Source organism: Homarus americanus, unplaced genomic scaffold (genome assembly GCF_018991925.1).
Source record: "Homarus americanus isolate GMGI-L3 unplaced genomic scaffold, GMGI_Hamer_2.0 scaffold50281, whole genome shotgun sequence".
NCBI lineage: Eukaryota > Metazoa > Arthropoda > Malacostraca > Decapoda > Nephropidae > Homarus > Homarus americanus.
The window spans coordinates 3,786,176-3,807,908 of NW_024742338.1; the positions used below are offsets into that span (position 1 = coordinate 3,786,176).

The following is a 21,733-nucleotide window of genomic DNA, read 5'->3' on the forward strand; positions in this document are numbered from 1 at the left end:
TTGTGCAGTGTTGCTTGTTTGGAGTATGCAGTGCAGATGCAGTAGTCTTTATTTTATATGTGCTTGTTGTTGCGTCAGCTTCATTTGCCTGATGCTCATAAGGAAGATGCCACAGACTTCTGCTTGATTATTTGATTTTGGCTTGTGTGATATTTTGCCCAGCAGTATTTACTGTTTGGTTATTATGAGTGTTATGAAATGTAAGAATGAGTATCTGTGGGTGAATGTTAGTGTATATGTGTGTTCGTGTGTGTGTGTGTTAGTTTGTTTCATTTTGTCTGTCTGTATTTTTTATGCCAACTTGTTTATGTATTTGTGTGTCTGCATTTGTTTGTGTCCACGTACAGTGTTGTGTAGATGATATTAGAGCCATCATATCATAGTTTAATGTAAATAACCAGTCAGTCATGTGCTTCATATTTTACCATCATTTACACTACTCAGGAACAAACTTTCATACAGGTGTCAGAAGGGTGAGAGCACTGACACATAACACTAATTGGAGGGTGAATTTTTACCTACTTCGACGTGTTACTAAAAAAAAAAAAAGATGCTTCATTGACGTACATATACTTGTGTCGATGAATGTTATGAGGCATTTCCTGGGTGTATTATTTATTTATATTGTCCATTTTTTCATTATATCTAACTAGCAATGAGTAGAGACTCTTCCAAGCACACACACACACTCTTACAAGAACACTTACTTTTATGTACTAGAACAATTCCACTAACTTTAACACTCGAGAACAACTACACTAACAATAACACATACATGAGTATGATAGTGTTGAGTCGATCACTGAGTTCTGAAGCTCCCTCCCTGGCCTTTTTTTTTATATACAAATTTCATCCTTTCATACTCACATGGGAGTCTTGTCACTTGTAATTTGCTTGTAACTGTGCTTCTACGTGCTATGTGATGTGTACTACAGGGGCCGTTGTTTGTCTGTCTGTCAGTCAGTATCAGGTGCTTTGTTTGTGCTCTGCTTTTTTTTGTGTGTTGGGCTGCATAGGTACGAGCATAAACTCTTATAAAGTAATTTTGGGATCAATTAGATTAGGCCGCCCCTTTCTCTCCCCCTCCTCCGAGCCTTATTCACCTATTAGATAAGTGTCCTAGGGCTACTTTAAGGACGAGGGGTTAGGTCAGCATTACGGTGGTTAATCTTAAGGTAAAATAATCTTGGGGGCTAATTTTCAGGTAATCTTAGTTTCTTCTTTTTTTTTTTTTTTGTCCTTTCTTATATCTCATTTCTGCCATTATTTTCTTTTGTACACTTTAGCTTCTGTTTAGCAGCGGATAAATCTACCTTCATAAGTAAACAGTATCTGCCAGTTACCGGGGCATAATAGTACTGCATTATCTCTCTTAGTTTAAACTCTAATTGATAATAAATTAATCACAGGTGACTATATCAACTAGTTAAAGGAGTTAGCACTAAACGCTAACGATGTGAGAATTGATATATTATTTAGAAACGACACAAAAATGGAAGAAGAAACGTACAGGAATGGATGACATGGCGATTGAACTTTCCAAAGCAGTTTATAAGTGTACCAACCTTATGTTTCATATCTGGTGAATAAAACCTTTGAACAAGATACAAATACCAAAAAAATTGAGGAGAATCCCATGAAGACATAAAGCTAGGAGAATGGCAGCCATCATGGAGACACAGAGCTAGGAAAATGTACCAGGAAAAGGAGGAGGAGAGACGTTAAGCAAGAAATGACGACAAAAAACACACACACACACACACACACACTTACAATGACTAGAGTAGGAGTATCACTGGACGGGACGGAACTAACACGAGAGAAGACTCGAGCTAAACGTCATGTCCACTATTTATTGATCAGATCGAGCGGTTATTTGGACTTGTGGGTCGAAGATTGTGGGTGGTGACATGAATGTGGGGAGAGGAGCGGCGTGCAGGTGTTGGAACGAAGTCTCATACTTTAGAGGAGAGAATAATAATAAATGTTTATAGTGAAGAAGACTTATCGGTTTAAGAAGTCACTGGATGATGACATGGTTGTGAGCCTTTAAAGAAATGATGGGGTGAAGGATATACTAGGACAGATGGGGTGAAGGATATACTAGGAGAGAGAGTGTATGAATCACTGCCACCCCATAGTACATCCAGGGGAAGATATTGTACAGTATTGACATGGGTTGGCCTCTGGTCAAGTTATCTGTCTAATGCTTTGACTTTTGTGTATCATACAGTAGAAATTATATGAGAAATAATTTGTACTGTATATAAGATCAAAATTAAAGGAGTCGTTAGAATGAATCCTTAAATGGTGGTCGTCATTGGTGGAAATTAAGCTTGTGTTACATTTTTGCACATATGGGGGCAGAGTTGGGAATCCTTAGTCACTGGTTTAAGGGTTAGTAATTGGGAAAGTGCATCCCACCATACAAAAGGGCAAGTCATATACGTTCACGTTACACTGTGATTTTTATACATGTTTACTAATTCCTACTTAGAACCTTCCTGCATATGGTACTGTCAGAGAACCTAGAATTAAGATAAAGAATGAGTCCTATCACAGACACAGATTGTTGTGGTGAAAACTATATCAATATATTAAACATGATGAGCATTACATGGTGTAAGTGGGTCTCATAAGCTAGAGAGATATAGTACACTGAGGTCTATGCCCTTTTTTAGGTACACTACTCACAGAGACAGTGTTGGATAACAATAGATGACTTTATTCAGCACAGAGGGGAGCCCATACAAATGGTGGTAGAAATATTTGAGAATGCTGTTGAATATTTTAGATATTTGATGGGGATGTAAGTGACAGCGGTAGGTGGAGGTAGACGTGGATTAAAGATTAGGTGACAATGAATGGTATACTCTATACTGAAAGAAATGGCATTATATGTGGTGTGGTGGCTGAGTGAACACAGTACAGTACTTTACCCACCTATCCTAAAGATCATTGGTCAGATCCCTGGGTATTCCCAGCTCACCCAGCAATAAATGGATACCTGACTTTACAGTTGGGGAAGTAAAAGGGATTAAATGTAGTGTTAGATGTGTTGCTTCCTTGGTAATAAAAATCTTGTATGCAGTTTACTGTATCCACACTGTCTTTGATTGGCATTCATGCCATTGAGTCCCATATTTACTTTTTCGAAGGTATTACATTAAATAAGGCTTGGAAGAATTATTGTGGATCATGTACAGTGGAATATTTTCATATAATGAAATGTTAATGTGAAAAATAAACCTGATGATTCTCCTCAGTTGACACATTGACTCGATATTAAGTATTGTGATTAATGCAGATGCTAAATATTCACTATGTTAAAGGTAATGTGCAAGTCATTGTCATCACACCTGATAAACATTAAGCAGCTGGAGGCTCATCTGTTAATACCCCCTTTGCTCATCAACACCATACACCTAAAAAAAAAGTGAATGTGAAGCAGTAGAGGCTAGCAGGTCTAATGATCGAACTAGACCTACCCTACCACATCATCCACCATGGGCTGCCATCTTGTATCCAGGACCAGTTTATGAAATGGCAGACAGACTAGTCCTAGAAGTAAGATGGCAGCTAATGGCATGTAATTTTTGGATTGGCAAAATATTGATAGACATCCTGGCCTGTAAAGGGCAACCATTCCTTGTGACTCACCATATTTAAGAGAGCATATGTAATGGGGATGGAGATTCATACAATCAAGCCCCAGTAGCCATATGGGGATGAGGTGTGATGACCTAGAACCCCCAAAATGGTCAGTGCATTAACTTTAATGAGAGGCACCTGGCCACAGGCTTAGCTAATATAAGGGATTTTATGATCACTCAATCATTTCTTCTTGTCTTAACCCTCTCCTGTTGCTTTCTACACATCCTGCACAACTCATCCATACTATTTCCTCCCTTTCACTGAGGCTTCTCTATTCACTGATCCACTCAACACAAGAATGGTACAGTACAGTACACGGGTAAAAATAATAACAGGAAACCTATTTACCTGAAAAGGAAACTAGTTTCAGTGACAAATATTTCTATATTTATGTTGGTATTTTTGCAGTATGTTTTCATCCAATGGTATAGTTGTATCACAAAGGTTGGAATGTGTCCCTGAATAATATCTACAATAGTGAAAAAAAAAATTCATTTGTGTGGACAAAAAATGTATACAGTACCAATTTGCATGGTTGTTTAAATGTGAGTGTTTCTATTTGAACCTAGCAAAATTATATCACATTACTTTTTCTCTGTGATACTGCAAACCTCTTAGTAAATGCTTACTTCCATTTGAGGAGCATAATACTGAGCTAAACTAAGCCAGGTAACTCTTGCATGAGTGCCCCATGCTATACCTTGTGAGCCACAGCATGAAGTGGTTGCCTTGCAGTAGTGTAGAAGCGGACGGCATGGAGCTGGGGTCCCCAAGAGAGGAATCTCGGAATGACAAGCCCCGCATGAGCTTCACCCGTGGCCTGCATGCTATCTCCTCTGAACTTATATTTATGTAAGTTCTTCCTTTTCACTGTAACTCTTATCTTTATGTAGTGTTGGTGAAATACTGATCTTCAACTAAAGTCCAGAGCAGGATCAAAATTCTGGTCTTTAAGATCTTAAGTTCCACAAAGATAATTCAGTTTATTTTTTGCTTCCCACTATAACTCCAGGAATTTTACCAACAAGTTTCAGATATGTATTCATATGACCCAGTTGCCGTCACTAGACAGCTCAAGTAATGTACTCATTAACTATTGGTCTAGTCACAAGAGACTTGATGCTGGTGGTTAAGACTGATCTCATATTTAGTCTGTCCTCCCCACTACTGTACAACCATCACCCTGAAAGAGTAGAAGTGGAGGTTTTCCCTCCGGTAAACTAGAGGCTGGAGACTCAACAAATGCATCACATCACCTCACCTCAGCTAATGTGCACCTTGTCTTTCATCTCATCTTGGCCATGATGGTTTTCAGGTGATAAGGCCAATTTATCCCCAGGCACAGCTTCCAGAGAACAGGGGATCTCACTGACCACCACCTACCTAACACCTTTGGTGATAAGGCTTCACCTCTGTTTATTTAGTACATTACTGTTTAAGTTATTTTAAGGTGTGTGGCAATTGAGTGGAAATAGCACTTAATTCCTGGTCTAGGCTGCTGGTTCAATCTCAGGGCATTTCCAGTTCACCCAGCTGTAAAATGGGTACCTAACCCTGCAGTTGGGGAAGTGAAGGTACTTAAGTGCAGTGTCAGTCACACTGCCCTCTTGTGTACTGAAGGCTCAGTGTATGCAGTTGTTTTAGGGGAGCCATATGGTCGTTAGTGTTAATGTTTAGCAGATTATTATTTTATTTCATGTTGCAAGTGTTGATTACAGTTTGTTACCAACCTAGTTTTGGTACAACTTACAAACCAACAGGGAATGAACAACACTCACTCTGTCGGGGCATCAGCTGACTCACTGTGTTGTTCAGTTTGGCTTTTGATGGGTTGTTATCTTAGACCACCTACCTGGGGTTAGACCTGGATTTTGGAGAAAACTCTTTTGGACAGTGTTCAAATAGTTGCTGGAATTTCTATTTTAGACTCAGTATTGAATGCTATTGTGACTTTTACTTCAGGATTTAATGGTTTTCTACGTAGAAGATCAATAATATATTTTGGTCTTGAGATTAAAATATTTTGTTTGTATGTATGACATTAAATATATTAACTTCAAGATAAATATTTAATGTGATATGGTGTACAGTTGCCCACCTTTGTAATGTTCCTCACCTCACAGGCAACTCAGAACATGTGGCCATGCTGCTTTAATAGTCAAGGTGCCTAAACCGGGGGATGGTTGGGGAAGGGGGGCAGCAGAGTCCACCAACATACAGTATTTATAACACATACTATATGAAGGGCGATTAAATGTAAAGTCATTGACATACAGGTAATTATGTATTTCTGAAGTGTTCATAAAAATAAATCCTATTTTATGGTTATCTTTGGAAATAATTTAGTTGGAGGCCCTTCTTCCTCTCATGTGTTAGAATGGCAATCTATCTGGAGTAAATTAAGGTTGACACTCGAAAAACCATCATGGCGAGGTATACACAGGCTGATGTGACACCATGTCCCTCTTGTAAGCTAGAGATAAAATCTTTTGTTGCATTTTACCTTTCATAGTGATGTTTGCTGTAGGTGAAGACAGACCCATTGTAAGATAAGTCGCGGCCAATAAGGTTAGGTCACCAGCTGAGCGAGCATCTGACGTGACCCACCTTGTTCTGGGCTTGGTCATAATATTGGATTTCACAATTTATGTTTCATTTTGTACAGAACTTGATTTACATTTCATGGAGGGAAAATATTTTACAAACCTAAAAGTTATTTCATCCATTCTTTTATTGTATGCTCTTATTGACATTCATAATTGGATACCATTTAAAAATATTCCTCACAAATTGCTTTTGCTGGATGATACCACATCTTCAGATATAAGGGCCAAAGGCACTGCTCAGACATTTGCAAGAGAATGTTACATGGTGGTTTAGCAATTACAAAAGAGGCAGTCACCAAGGGCTTACTGTGCTTCAAATTAATGTATAAAGTGATTGGGGTTTGTCTCAGCAAATATATACAAAAGTAGAAAATTATACTGTTAAGGCTTTAGGAAATGTTAAAAGAATAGAATTGAGAGAAAATGACAAGTACAGTAGAAGAATGGGAAATAACTTTGTGTAATGTGTTACTGAGGTTTTATTATAGATGTTTACTTCTCTCTTTCTCTTCTTACATCACTAGTACTTCTCTACACTTTTAATACTCTACTGCAATCAGTCCTCATTCTTTCACAGATTTCCCATTCTCTCTCAAGCAAGTGTCAAGTGCTTCATATATTAATTGCTAAACTAACTTGCACAATGTACTGGCAGATGTTTTGAGTCATTGTTGTTTTGTCTCGTAAACTTGGAGATGGTCAACGTTCAGTATGTTGTGGGGGCGTGTTGCTTGTGTTCTGGTTTAAATATGGGTTGTGATATATAAAGATAATGCAGTATTTGGTAGAGGTACAGTTCTAGTCATTTCTGAGATGAATATTAATATCCTCATAAAGTCAGTGATGATGATTCTCGTAGGCAGTGCAAAAGGATTAAATCACTTTCACTCAGAAAGAATTTAGGATCAATAAGATTTGATGCTGTTGCTATACAGTATGTTGTTTTGTGTGGACTCAGTGGATAGATAGGATTTAATATTTCTTAAATATCTTTAGTACAGGTACAGGTATTTATATTTTCTTGCCTGTGTATCTACATGCTACAGATAAAAGTTACCTGGTTTGTTCAAAATCTTCATGTATACATTTTTTAATCCGTGATCTTGTGTTAGTCAGCATACAGTACAGTCACATCACCATATTTGTCTTTTCATAAATTCATTAAATGAGTACATAATTAAGACATGAACAGTTCCTGCCACATGTTCCCTGACACAGGCAATGCATCACATAGTTCCTCATCATATGTTGATCATTACTTTATTTTATTAAGTTAATAAAATAATGGTTTGTTTGTGTAAAGTTTAACCTAATTACTCTGTGTGGTTTATCTGGGTACTTGTTATTTCTAGCTTAGCATGAAGGTTGCATGACATGTGGAGAAAAGTGGCATGGTTCATGATTTGTACTGTATACACATGAATAAATTGCTGTGCCTTTGGTGAGACAAACAAAGTTTTAAAGATTCATAAAATTAGCAGAAAAAGAAACTTAATGTGTGGGACTTTACCTATTAGATCTTCCATGACAGAGCCTCTCATGTCCAGGGGCTCTGATGTGTTTAGCAGCAGGTTTCACTACCCTTATGGATGAGTGTAAATTACTACAGAGCAGCTCGTTGCCCATCACACCAGGGAGGGGACTGTATAATCATTTGCTTGAGACTTCTTCCCCATTGGTTACTTCAAAAGCCGGCGAGACCTCAAGTGTACCGGTACTAAGTTCACACTTGTCTTGAAAGCCTGGGCAGCTTAAATGAGAAACCCCATTTTTTGACCATCCCATCACATCTTATCTGTTACCACCAGACTAATTAGACAGCACTCTGCCATAGTTTAATGGATCTTTGTGTGAGGATAAATGTTGTGTACAAGATGCGTCCCATGAAAGATGTGATTGACTCCCATACATTGTAAATGGCATTTAATATTGTATCTTTCTTTAAAATTTTTAATAAGTGACTCATAAGTGTCGCATATAAGAATAATTTCCCACTGGACTTATCTTTAAACAATGCCCAGCTAAACATCATCTCATTATCTGAATTATTTCATGCAAGGGGTTTATGTTTTTGAGAAAGTGGTAGTGTGTTTCATTATTTTTTCTATGTAAGAAATGTGATATCTTTTCTGAAATCAATGTGTTACTTAGAAAAGTAATTTGCCCCTGAAGTTGTCCTATAAGTTACTTGCCTTATTCAGGCTCCTTAAGGATGCTTCACATGAGATTGCAACTGAAACTAGTCATCCTTCTTTCCTAGGCATCAGGAAGAATAATTTAGGAAACTCATGCTATTAGGTGAGAACATAGCTTTATTTTCTCTGGCAAATCTTTGAAACATTTAAGATTAAAGTACAGTACTGTAGAAGTCTTCAGTTCTTAACCACATAGATACTGTCCCTAATTTCAGACCCAAATATTTTGTATATTGCTGATTGAGAGACCAGAAATGGTTAACACCATTCAATTTACACAGTTTTAGCTGTTAAATCATACAGTATTTACAAATTATGAATAACTTTAATGTGAACTTATTAATTTTTTATAGTTCCTGTAAAGCTATACCTTTATTAATAAGTGCCTCACTGTCTTTTGAGGGAACCACCGGGCTAAAAGTTTGAAATATTGATTTGAGCTTGGTGAAGAGCGGCTCTACAGTAGTTATTTACAATGATTCATAAGGATACCGGTAGTGTAACTCGCTGCTATTCAAGACTTAGCCTCCTGTATGTGGTAGGCTGTACCAGGGATGCTTAATGTGGTAGAATCTGTTAGGCCACTGATCTCATGCCCTCTACCATAAAGTGGGATTTGTTTCTTCAATCCTTCATTTTGGTGCAGTAAAATACCTGGAAATTATGAATGGTAGGGTATTGTTTCAAGATCATAATGGTTGTATGTACAGTACCATCATTTTTTACACATCCACTAGGAACAGTTGTGGGATTTTACGGGTTATGGAGCCTCATTTAAACCTGTAAAACTTGACTATACCGAGCAGCTGTAAGGCAGACTATACACTTATCAATATACCATAGTGTACTGTACAGTGTTTGACTTCATGAGGAAACATATAAGCAAAGGACAGATGAAGCTCATTGAATGCTAATGAAAGCAGCTGAAAGGTATATACATGAAGTTTTGAGAGTTGATATGTGAGAATGTAGAAATTGGATGGAAGTGTGATAATTTGTAATAAGTGGCTTAAATAAAAGAGGGTGTTCTGAGGCAGTGTGGTATGGACAGGGAAGAGGAAGAACATAGAGAATTTTACTTCAAAGAAATATTAGAATGAATGGATTTAGTTGTAGAAGAAAAGTTAAGGCACCATAAGACTTTTCATTCTATACTGTATATATATATTCAGACACAAGTACTGTATATCCACTTATATATGTAAGAAGCCATTTATTGTACAGTACTGGGAATAATAGAAGTAAAAGAAGAAAAAATAATTTACAGTACTTCAGTTTCATATCACCCAGAAGTTTTCACTAGCTCCCTAAGGAGGTTCTCAAGGCATGGTAGCATCATTGAAGTAAAAGAGATCCACTGTGTTTTAGAAAATTTCATGCTATTATTTTTGGATATAATTCATTAAAGGTGTTTTATTTCTCATCTGAGAGTACAAGTATACAATAGTTCATGTAGCTACAGGAGTGGTTGGTTCAGTTATATTGTAGTCAGTTAACTTCAAGTGGGTTTATATCCTGGTGAGAGTAATTCACATGAGTTTCATTTTATATCTGAGTCTTTACTGTATGTATCGGTAGCTCATTTCATCGCTGTGCCCGGGTCCATACAAGGGATCTTCCTGATTTTAAACATTTACTGTATTACCCGGTATAAAGAACTAAAAAAAAAGCTGCAGCGAGAAGCAAGATACCATATAATAATAGTAATGACGAACTCCATAATTTTTATTTTCAGACTATGGAAGTTCAATATGAGTTCCTTTTGTGGCTCTGCAGACATCATCATCATCATCATAGTTTCCACACTTACATGGGTTAATCAGGAAAACACCCAATACATCTGACTTTACCAGTACTGTATACAAACCAGGAATCTTCTTGACATCAAAGTGGTATTCTGTTTCCCTCCATACACTCTGTACTGCATCATACTGAACTCTTTTTAACAGCCTCACATATCATTGCCTTCAAATTTTTCAAAGTCGCTGGAGGGCATTGGTGAAACAAAACACAACCCCAGAGGAATATGTTGGCGGTCTTTGATCGGGTGAACGAGCCCTCGGCCAATGACTCCGCTGCCCACGACCAATCCAATGTACAGGCAAATTGCTCATCCAAAAATATTGTAACCTTTTTATGTCTTTATAAGTTTAGTAGTATATCTTGCTTTTCACTGTGGCTGTAGTATTAGTTTTTCATAATAAATGTTTAAATTGGGAAGACGATTTGTAATCACGCATTATATAGGAGCACATTTTATTGAGGAATATTTTATTTTATCTATATCATTTTTGGTCAAACTTTAGTCAATTTTCCTCACTGTCATCATTTTCACTAATGTATGGCAGTTTCAGTTGCTTTCATGTACTGTAGAGTTATTATGTATAGTATGTACTGTATATGCTTTAATAATACTGTACTGTATGCATGTACAGTGCAGTACACAGCAGTGGCTTCCATTTGCAGGTGTGAAAATATAAAGGTATTCATTCTGTTGTTAAGATAAATCCTGAATCATTAGGACAACAGTGAATAGCTTTTTGTGATTAGTAACAAAAAATATTATCATTGTATTCATTGAAGCTGTCTTAGTTGTAAGTGATTTAATCTAACTGATACATTAATGCTGTCAATGTGTAGGGTTCTTGTCATTTGGTTTATATTGCTTTGCTTTACAGTATATTGTTGGCTTAAAACTAAAATCTTGGATAGCTGTGTCATAGCAGTAGGTGCCAAGGAAACTTAATCCTAGTATTGCACTAACTGCTGCACCCCTGTATTAACTTGCTGATTTTTTATTTTATTTTTTTTACTAGACGCCGAGTGCTAATACTAACCATGTTGCTTGTCTTTTGTCACCTGACCCGCTCCCTTCAATAATCCTCTGTCTTATTACTTGTGTTGTCTTTGTTACACTGTTTCCTCCATGTCTTCTTCCCACTTTTTTCTTGTACTGTATAATCTGTACTTTTATTCTACACTTGATGTGATATATGATTGCCTCTGTCTTGCTTGATACTGTCCTTCTTATATTGATTTACATATATAAATAACAGACTGCAAAGCACTATGACAAGATTGTCCAAATCGCCTTCTCTAACACAGCTTAAGATGACCTCAGCCAGTCTTTTGTCACGCTTCACTACCTCTGCCTCTCACCACCTTGTTTAGTTCCATCCATTCGTGTGCTACATTATAACTCTCTCCTGCCACTCTTGTATCTTAGAATTCATAATCTTCTCATAATGTTCGTGCCAAACTTAGATTTTCTACGCTAAATACTGTTAGTTCATGGAGACGCTGAAGAAGTGCCATTACTTCACATTACTCCTCCGTTCCTGGTCATGTGGTCAGACTCTCCCACTCTCCATCTCCCTTCCAATGTCCTTCTATCTTATTCCCTCATTCTTGTACAGTATTCTATCTTTTTTCTTTATCATGTTCCTCTGTTACTCCTCTCTCACTTTTAAGGTCGAGTCCCTCACCTTCATGTACTCACGCTTACCTTGGATTGCCTCACTTCTCTCTGCCCTTCCTGTCACTCTCTCTTATTTTTTGTCCTTCAGAAATTTTGTCTGTGTTTTTTAATAACTCAGACACAGGGGAGACACCATTTAGTGTTTGTTCATTTCAGTAATCTGGGAACTTTTCAGAATATTTCTTCAATACACCAACAGCTGAAGTCACCCTTAGTATGAATAACTTTATCTGGTGGTTATATATTTTTTACTTCTTGCTTTAAAAGGATGAAGTAACTACAGTATAACACATTTTGAGAGAAGCCGTAAGACAATTGTAGAAATGCATTAAGTGGTTTGCTAAGCCTTTTATCATTGCATAGTGGATTATGTTTATTACTTTTTAAAACTACATCACCCCCATGTTACTGAGAAGTAGTCAGTTTCATGCTGTACACCAGGCATGGGCAACCCGCAGCTTTGACCTTGTGTTTGTGTGGCCTGTGGGGTGATTGAGAAATTCTATTTATTGTGCCCCACAGGTCAGGTAGATGCAGCCAGTTTATGATGAGTAAAATTATTATTTATTTAAAGAATAATCTTAACACACAATTTGTTACTGTTTCATCACTAAAGAGTAAGTAAATGTAACAGAGAAATAAGTATATGCAGTACTGTATAGTCAACAATTTAAATATTTTAACCTGTGTGAGTTTATGGGCCAAGTTCTGCGCGGTCTGTTTGATGGATTAGCTGCTTTATAGCAGTGGGTCACTTGGGAATTAATAAAGGCCACTAATTACCCTGCAATCGAATTGTTGACCATAGATTCATAATCAGCTTGCTCAGGAGTACCTATACTGAGATTTTCAGAGAAATCAAATTTTTGGCCAAAACTAGCTGCTGAGTGATAAGAAACAGGAATCAGAACCAGACCAGCCACACTGCATCATAACAGAGATAGTCTTGAGAGATTAAAAAATAAATAAAATGAGGACCTAGACACAGATTTTGTAGAGGAACTCATATTAGATGAGTTAATTGTACAGAATTTCCTCCATGCATTTTCTGCTATAAAGTAATAAAAACCATCAGTGAAAACTCAGGTCTTCAGCATTGCCTTGTACAGTACATAATAACAGAGGAGAGGAGGAGGTCTCTGTGGGCCTGTTCATGATACTACCATCAAATGAGGTACTGTATAATAATAATAATAACATTTTAAAGTGTATTTCCAAGTACAGGCTGTGTAAACCATTTTTATCCTGGACTTTCAGAATTTTACTCATGAGACCTAACGAGGAATAGAGTCACGAGTCCTCACAAGAAACAAAAGGACCGCTGATGACTTATTTATTAACTTTTATGTGCCAGGTCTACATCCTTAAGTTTTCCACATGATAGAAACTAGACGTCTCAGATTTTTTTTTTTTTTTTACTATATCAAAATGGACTTGGTTAATAATGCTGATGAGAGATTCCAGCATTAGAAATTTTATTCGAAAGGGAAATATGACGACTAGTACGAGCTCTTCGATTGATAGTTCTCACGGTGGCTGGTGTTTATCACAGCATTTCAATGAACTTCATCTTAACTGGACTTTCTTCATCTGTATCTTAGAACTTTTGAAAAATTCTGTCTTTGTTTCAAATATTTATTATCTACTTCTAAATATTATTATTATTTTATTGTTTCCTCTTCATTTGCATTCTGGTTATTTTCATTTGCTCTATTCCTTCTTGCCCCCCCAATCCTTCTCCTGCCTCCTCCTTCAGGCCACCTCCCTCCCCTCCCCCCCTGGCTAACACCACAGGAGTGACATCCCCTCACATGACAGGTAAAGCCATAGTCTTTACATGAGTGCATGACTTGTTAAGGCATGTTATAGTAATTCTCTGCTGATGGAGGTTCCTACATTTATTATATAACAAGTTTGTGTGTGTGTGTGTCAGGGGGACCTCAGTATTAATTGGGAATACAGTCTCTGGACATAGAACATACTCAAGGGTTGGTTATGAGTCAGTGCATGTACAAGAAGAAGTTTTTGCATGAGTCATTCTTCAATAAACACAAAATGACTGTCATATATCAGTTGAGGTACGAGTAAAGGATTATCAGTTACAGTACTATGGTTTCTTTTATGTATGCCGTCTCTTATTGTTGGTGTGCAGAGACAAGTTTGAGCCGTTCACCACAATTATGTTTTTTTTCTGGATAATTCTTAAACAATGCCTCCTGTACATCAGATAATATTCTGAGACATGATAAAAGCTTCCCTGTTTTTCCCTGTGCAGTAGATGTATTCATTCTTACACATGATCATATGATGAGAAAATTGTGCTACATTTCTTGGTTACATGTGACACTATTTACTACTTAATAAGTGTCTTTCAGTCCTTTAAGAAGTATTTGTGAGCTGCATGCTTGAATGGACCAACTTTTTATTGGTTTTAACTTACAGCTATTAAACTGATCCAACTTAATTCAGTTAAGACCAAAATTCAGGCGACTTTAATCTTGATTTAAGTTTCTTGGTTTTAGTAATACTTGGATGACAATTAGGGGGATTATTTTAACCAAGAGTTTAGGTAATGCCATAGATTTTATCAAATGAGAGTGAGAGCTCAGGCTGTCGTTATTCATAGATGGTCAGTACAGTACAGTATTTGACAACCTGTGGTGTTTTGTTGTGGTAAAGCAGCTACAGAGTGAATAGGGGAGCTATGTTTTTCTCTTGATTCTGGCCACCCTGTACTGTATGGGACAAGGCTTGCAGGGATGGAAAAAACAATTGAAGATCTACCAGTTGTTAAAGGTGTTGACTTTGTCCCTACAGTACTGGTAGTATATAAACAAACTCGGTGATACTAGAGAGAGTAGGCAGAAGAGTGAAGACAAATACATGAGGAATACTGTACTAATAATGCAGAAATTTAAATACTAGGGAAATAAATAAACTGTTTAAAAGTAATTATGGAAAAAGGTTAGGTAAGAAAGTGAGTTGCGATTGTTTTGTTTCATTTGCCCCCGCTGATACAACCTGGGGAGTATAATACTTTTTTTTACGAGTGTATGCATGTATTTGTTTGTGTTTATAAGGGCATGCGACATCAGAATGGTTGAATTTTGATCTCATTGATAAAAAAAAATAACATTCAACTAAAAATTCCCAAAAGCATTAATGTTTTTACATGTATTTAAATATGATTAAAGAACTATTTATAATATACTGTTCGGAATATAAAATAAATTAATATCGTAATTGATCAAGATTTTATAAATTTGTGTACCGGGTATCTGTGTGAAAAAATAAACAACATAAAAATAGTGACTAAACACAATACAGTGAAACTTCTGTATAATGGACTCTTATCTCTATATAGTTCGTTAGATGGAGGTTTCACATATAACGGCCCTCGATATAATGGATTTTCCTCTCCATGTAGTCCGTTAAATAGAGGGTTCACTGTATGCACATTTTGTCATGGGGGAGTACACAGGTAAGTTCGTGTTTGAGATTTTAGTACCATTAAAGTCTTATGGAACTCTCTCCCTCCCCGGTAACTTGTCTCATTTAAGAAAGAGACGGTTGTGCCTAGTAATCCTCTAGTTACTTACAGGGGAGAGTTCGGGTGTTGAGGGGCACTAAGAATTGATCTACCCAGAACAAACCTCATTACTATACATTAAGATTTTATTAATATAGTCTACTCCTCACAAGTAATTTATTAATGTTATTTATACTTCATCGACCAATTTACTTTTTAGTGTAATAACTGTAGATGGATAAGTAGTTATACTACCAGATTTAACTATAGCATATACAGTATTTTGATATAGTTGTAGTGTCCGTGGTTCAGAACAAGGAGTAGTATGATCTTGCCGTGAACATCAAGTTTTCCCGTAGATTATTAATTATTAAGTTTTTTTTATACTCTAGTAATATTGAGATGATGAGTTGGTAGTGTGTTTAAGAAATGTTATAAATTTGACGACTACTTGAGTCTTAAAGGGAACAAAGTATTAAAGATGTTACAAGACATCAGAGATATAGGTAATATAATACATTGTCTAGTTTGGTATCAATCTTGACCATTTCAGGGGTATGTCATTATCAAACTCCCAGTCATCCCTCTCAAGATTAAGCACCTCAGGAAAAGGTTACCCTGGCACCCTGCCTCGGCAACATAAGATCTCTTCAACTATTGGGAATGGAACATCTACAAAGTCATCCAAGGAGAAGAAGAGTTTCAGGTAGATGTTTTTCTTATTTTTATTATTACATACTGAACCTGGTTACAGAAACGGTGTTGATTAGTATTATAAATTTGTTTCTTTGCTGTCTTCACGGACAGAGAAACTGAATCATTACTTTCAGTCAAAAACATTTTAATGAAGCTTTTTATAGACTTTTTTGGTTGGGTTGACTTCCCGGGCTAATCCTCAACAGACATGTCTGGTGCTAATCAAACAAATATACAGTACACCCTTAACTGGCAGCAAAGGAACATGAAGCATCCACTGATGATGGTCTCCTTTTGAGGGTTAAAAAGGAGACTTGGAAGGGACAGTAGCCACTGAGGGGTGAAAGAGTCTCAGGTCTGGGGATTGAGAACTGGATTCTGCCTGCCAGAGCATTATCATTGGTCCAAACTTTTCCAAGAGTTATGTACTGATAGTTTAGTTTTTCTCTCCTCGGTAATGCTCTGTTTGGCTCTTTCTCTCTGTTCAGGAAGAGACAAAATGGAGGCTTTTATTATACATACCTGAGTTGGGCATTTCATGAAGTGATGTTGAACTGTTTCATCTCAGTATCAAATGTCTATTTGTAGAAGTACTGTAGCTATATATACGTAAAGATAAAAAATTCTCTCCAGTATGAAGAGTGCTGTAGTGAAGTGGTGCTTTAAGCTGGGTATTACTGAAGTGATATTCATAGAAATATTTATTTTCTGTCCTGTTTCATTGATGTATGTTTCTATTATAATAAGAGTAAGTATTGTTGGTAAAGCCAAGGGAGTGTTCTTATATACAGTAGTCAGTAAAGCTCCTGGAGGCTTGTTCCTAACATGGAAGTGTTGTAACCCAAACTTTTGTTAATTGGGATGTTTCTGTGTAACCAATGACTGACAAGGAAAATAGGTGGTGCAAGATTATTTAGTGCTAAGACTCATTAACCCCGCACCTTTCTTTGATAACTGTCACTTCTAAGACCCCCTTTTTAAGGACTTGGAGTGTGGGGTGCACAATAAAGTAGCCTCTGTGAGCGGCAAAATAAAAAATAATAAATCAATGGTTCAACATTAGGGTATTACTGTACTAATTGTTTGTTTAGTACAATACTAGCTGTTGGTGTTGAGGGTAAGCCTAGGTTATCATCTTGTAGGCTTGGGTCCTCTTGTCTTGTCTTGGGTTATGAAATGGGAGTTTCAAGATTAATCTGTTGATATTTTTTTCTCATACTTATCCATGTATGAAATTTTACATCCAGTGTAAAGTGTGTATTTTACTTTTCCCATTAAAAGTACAGTAATGTGTAAAACTTTACTGGTATTATATTAATAATTATTTTCATGTTTTTTAAAGTCGTATTACATCAATTCATTCATCAGCCGGTTGCTGCGTCGCGAGAGCTTCTCTTCCCAGCGTGAATCATCAACTCAGTGGTTTGATCGGTCAGAGCCCCATGCGGTGCCACCTCAGCCAATCATTGAATTGACTGAGCAGGTAACAGTTCCAGTAGGTGTCCAAATGATTTTGTTTTTCATGACTGCTTGAAGCATCTAACACTGTCAACATTTGCTGCCCAAGCTTGGTGCTGCCTGCAGATTGTAACTATGGCCCTTTGTTTTGTAACACAATAGGAATAAGAAGTAATTACTATTTTGTATGGTCAGAATGTAAACAGTTGAAGTACAGGTAATACAGAAAAGAATTTGGGTGGTTAGCAAGAGATGTAGATTTGAAAAAAGTTGTGAAAGAGGGAGTCGGGCAGGTGTTTTGATGGCTGTGGTAACTGACATATGAATGTGGTGAATTAAATAAAATTGAATGAGAAGACGTGAGAGAATTTTGGGCATAGGGTAGAATGGAGAGGTGTGCTGTATAGTTCCTCAAATATTAGTGTGTGAGTTGAGTGTGTAACAGGGTGTCTACTGGTATAAAAAACTTGGAAAAGGCAGGGGATTTTATTTGGGGTTGGAAAAGCCAGGGAAATTTACAAATAAACCTGGAATTGTATGTGAATTCAATTCTACTTCAAAATATTGTTTTGACAATAATCTTACCGTAAATTAATGATGTACGTACTTTATAATAGGTAAATAATTAAACTTTTAGGAACAAATTCCAATAATAGTCTGCTCCAATAACAAAATTGTTTGTGTACCTGTCATATTTCATGTTAGTGATCAAAAACTAAGTATTACAGGTTATACCTACTAACTCTGCAGTGAGTATTGTCAGAGATGAATAGTCCTTATAATTAAGTGACTTTATTTAAGTAGATTATTCCACATATTAATCACGAGTCACATAGGTGGATCAGGAGTGTGATTTTGTTTTTTCTGGATTTCTGTTTTTCTTTTTTGTGGGGGGGGGGGGCATCCAGGTCGACCCAAGTGAATCACACAAATCCGAGGAGTTAAATATGGACCGGGGTGGCAAGGTCTTTGCCAATGTTCATCACTACGCTTGGGGTGGGTCGCGAAAGGGTCTTCAATTTCTTGATTAATATCATTTACATCATCTTTAAATTTCCAAATAGTACTGTATACAGTATACTATATGTATTATTAAAAACCTCTAATTTTTTTATTGTCATAATAAATACAGAATTAATGTACAGTACCGAGGAGTTAAATATGGACAGGGGTGGCAAGGTCTTTGCCAATGTTCATCACTAGGCTTGGGGTGGGTCGCGAAAGGGTCTTCAATTTCTTGATTAATATCATTTACATCATCTTTAAATTTCCAAATAGTACTGTATACAGTATACTATATGTATTATTAAAAACCTCTAATTTTTTTATTGTCATAATAAATACAGAATTAATGTACAGTACCTGAAAAACCTGGAAAAGCCAGGGAATTTTGTTTTGTCTGGCCAATAGACACACTGTGTAAGTACAGGTACTGTATATTCTGAAGTCAAACTGCTCTGTGAGATTACCAGGTTAAACAAGATGAGTGAAGATGTGATGGGGTGTACTCAGTGTGTAAGGAGACCATTACTCTTTGCTGATGTAGTATATCTCACATGAGGTAGGCAGGTCCTTTCAATATTTTTTCAAACACCGTATACAGTAAATATCTTCGTCAATTATGTTGTGATAGGACGATTTTAAAGAACTTAATTGAATTGCATGTACTGTACTAAAATAACAAATGAATTCTTGTCGTTTTTGTAGTCTGCTGTTTCTCTAAAACCTTTGCCTCTAATAAACTCATTGTCGCTGAAAATGTTCAAAATACTAACTCGGAAAACCCAGACATGTGTTTATTAATGTATATGTTTCTATTTCTAGAGCTTAGTTCACTTTGCTATTGTTTATTACTGTGTTTTAATAGATAATATTATTACTCTCAACTCTTATCTTTCTATAAGCTGATTAACAGAATCGCCCTATGCAGAGTTTCCCGACCTTTTATAGTAATGTGGAGAAATACCTTACTGTCCCCTTGTTCTTGAAGAAAATATGTATCTTGATTTTACTGTATAACAACATTCTCATTTCTGTTGCATTCATAATATAGGTAAAGATGCAGTTAATAAATACAAATAACCATTACAGCATTTTCCTATTTACAGTATATGAATATTTTTACAATAATAATAATATAGATTTCTGCCAGGTAAAATTTTGAATAAGGACACTTTTTCATTTGTGGCCTTATGTTTTCATTCAGATACTATAAATTCATTGATTTGTTTCTGCCTAAGTAATGGATAATTGGAAGCTGATTAACATCCCACCTTTTTTTCTTTTTCTTTTCTTTTAGCTGACACCTGAACGCCCAAAGAGAATAGATGCAGAGAGAGATAGATATCTAACACGGCCACGCTCCCTCACCATTAGTTCGTCACACTCAGTGACTCCCTCACCATCAATAGGTTCCCGAGAGAGCCTCAGTAAGTGTTTTAGCAAGAAATGCATCGGGTTAATTCATTTAGTCATCAAATTCTCAATGCTTATAAGCAAACATGTATTTACTGTATAGGTGTAAATATTTAGGTTCTAATGGAAGTACATTTGGGATGAAGGAGATATTAAGTGGCCATTTACATATTTGTGTACGGAATATATGTGTTACCGGTAATTATTATATGGGGATTCTAATACCCTGTACAGTACTTACGAAAAGTATGTGTGGTTCAGGTATTAGTGGAAGTTCTAATTACTTGTACAAAGAGTGTGTACAGTATATTAGGCCCAGTAGTAAATTTGGGCTTTGATAGTCATTGCTTGTTACAGTCTTACACTAACTAATTTATGACTGGATAATTTGGATTTCCATAAACAGATAGCAAAGTCCAAGGTTCTGGCATCCATCAGTGCAGAATCATTTACTTATTCCAAGCTATGAGTTATAAGTAGAAGTTATGTTTAATATTTTATTACAGTGAGTACACCGACTGGTTCAGTGTGTGAGGAGGAGGCTCCACCGCCATTGCCTGTAAAGTTGCGTGACCAAGATGGTGACAGCGCATCTGTCAGGTTAAGCGCCTTGTCTCTGGTTGCCCCCAAGGTGGGTACAGTTTATGTGTTCATTCTAAGACTAGTTGTGAATATGGTACAGTGGGTGAACATTGTATCATAGTGGGCATGTACAATCCATTGGTCACTTATTCAAATCTTCATAGATGAGGTGATATATAGTTGATATTTGGTGTGAACCACTACTGTATTATTATTGATGTAACCATCTTCCCCACTGGCTTATCATAAGATACAACTAGTTCACAAATATCCAGACCATAGAGAGATACTGTACTGTATATTTCTATCCTGCTTCAGTCTGTATGTGATATGTAACACTGGGTCTACTTGCCTGATGTCATGGGTTGTCTCATGTAAGCCCCATTGGCAGAATGCACTGTCATATGTACTTCCTGTAGCTCATCATAAAGTATTTATACTGTACACCCTGTACTGTATATGTTTTTATGCCATCGCAAGAAGGTCCATTTAGAGTTAACCCCATCTAGTTATATCTCAAAAACTTTTCTCTTATAAAAATTCTTAAAATTACAGTCAGATTGACTTCAATCTTGGAAAATAGTTTAATCATCAGGTACAGCTGCACTTATTGTTTGGCTGCTGTGGTTCAATAGATGTCAAGATCAAAGCCGAAGGTTGACAGTTCAAAATGTTGTGGGGAGCATAACTCTTGTATCAGTACACAAGGGTATCAGTCAACACTAGATTAAGGTCACAGGAAGGTCAAAGGTTAGAACACTAGAAAGTAGATCTTGACTCAGTAGTCATTCTGATGAACCCTCACTCGAGTGTTCCATCACTTGATGATACACAGTACAGTAGGATTTCAGGATTAGTCCCTCATTTTACAACATGTACTACCCTTTAAGATTTCTTTAACTTCCTGAGCTGTAAATAGTATTAAATTAGTTTAATTCATTATCTTCTTATCATTCACAGAAATGTTAAAAGCATACTTGATTCTCATAAGTGTAACACCCAACAGTGTCTTTGTAAAACACAATAGCCTCAAAATTATTAGATAATAGAGGCCATAGTTAAGGACACAAATCACCTGAGCATTAGATACTTTTTAGACTGGAAGTTAGTGAAAACCTTA

General features: G+C 36.6%; 1 protein-coding gene across 6 annotated transcripts in view; it reads left to right on the plus strand.

The window, feature by feature from the left end:
* LOC121876732 (dedicator of cytokinesis protein 1-like) overlaps nt 1-21,733 on the plus strand; it is a 64,945-nt gene that overhangs the window by 37,052 nt on the left and 6,160 nt on the right. For 2 of the 6 annotated variants that reach the window (XM_042382090.1, XM_042382092.1), the window contains 5 exons: nt 4,390-4,506; nt 16,016-16,168; nt 17,527-17,653; nt 19,916-20,045; nt 20,538-20,662. In XM_042382090.1, coding sequence (XP_042238024.1) covers nt 4,390-4,506; nt 16,016-16,168; nt 17,527-17,653; nt 19,916-20,045; nt 20,538-20,662 — 652 coding nt within the window. The other 4 variants (XM_042382091.1, XM_042382093.1, XR_006090806.1 and 1 more) reach the window with 4 other exon arrangements.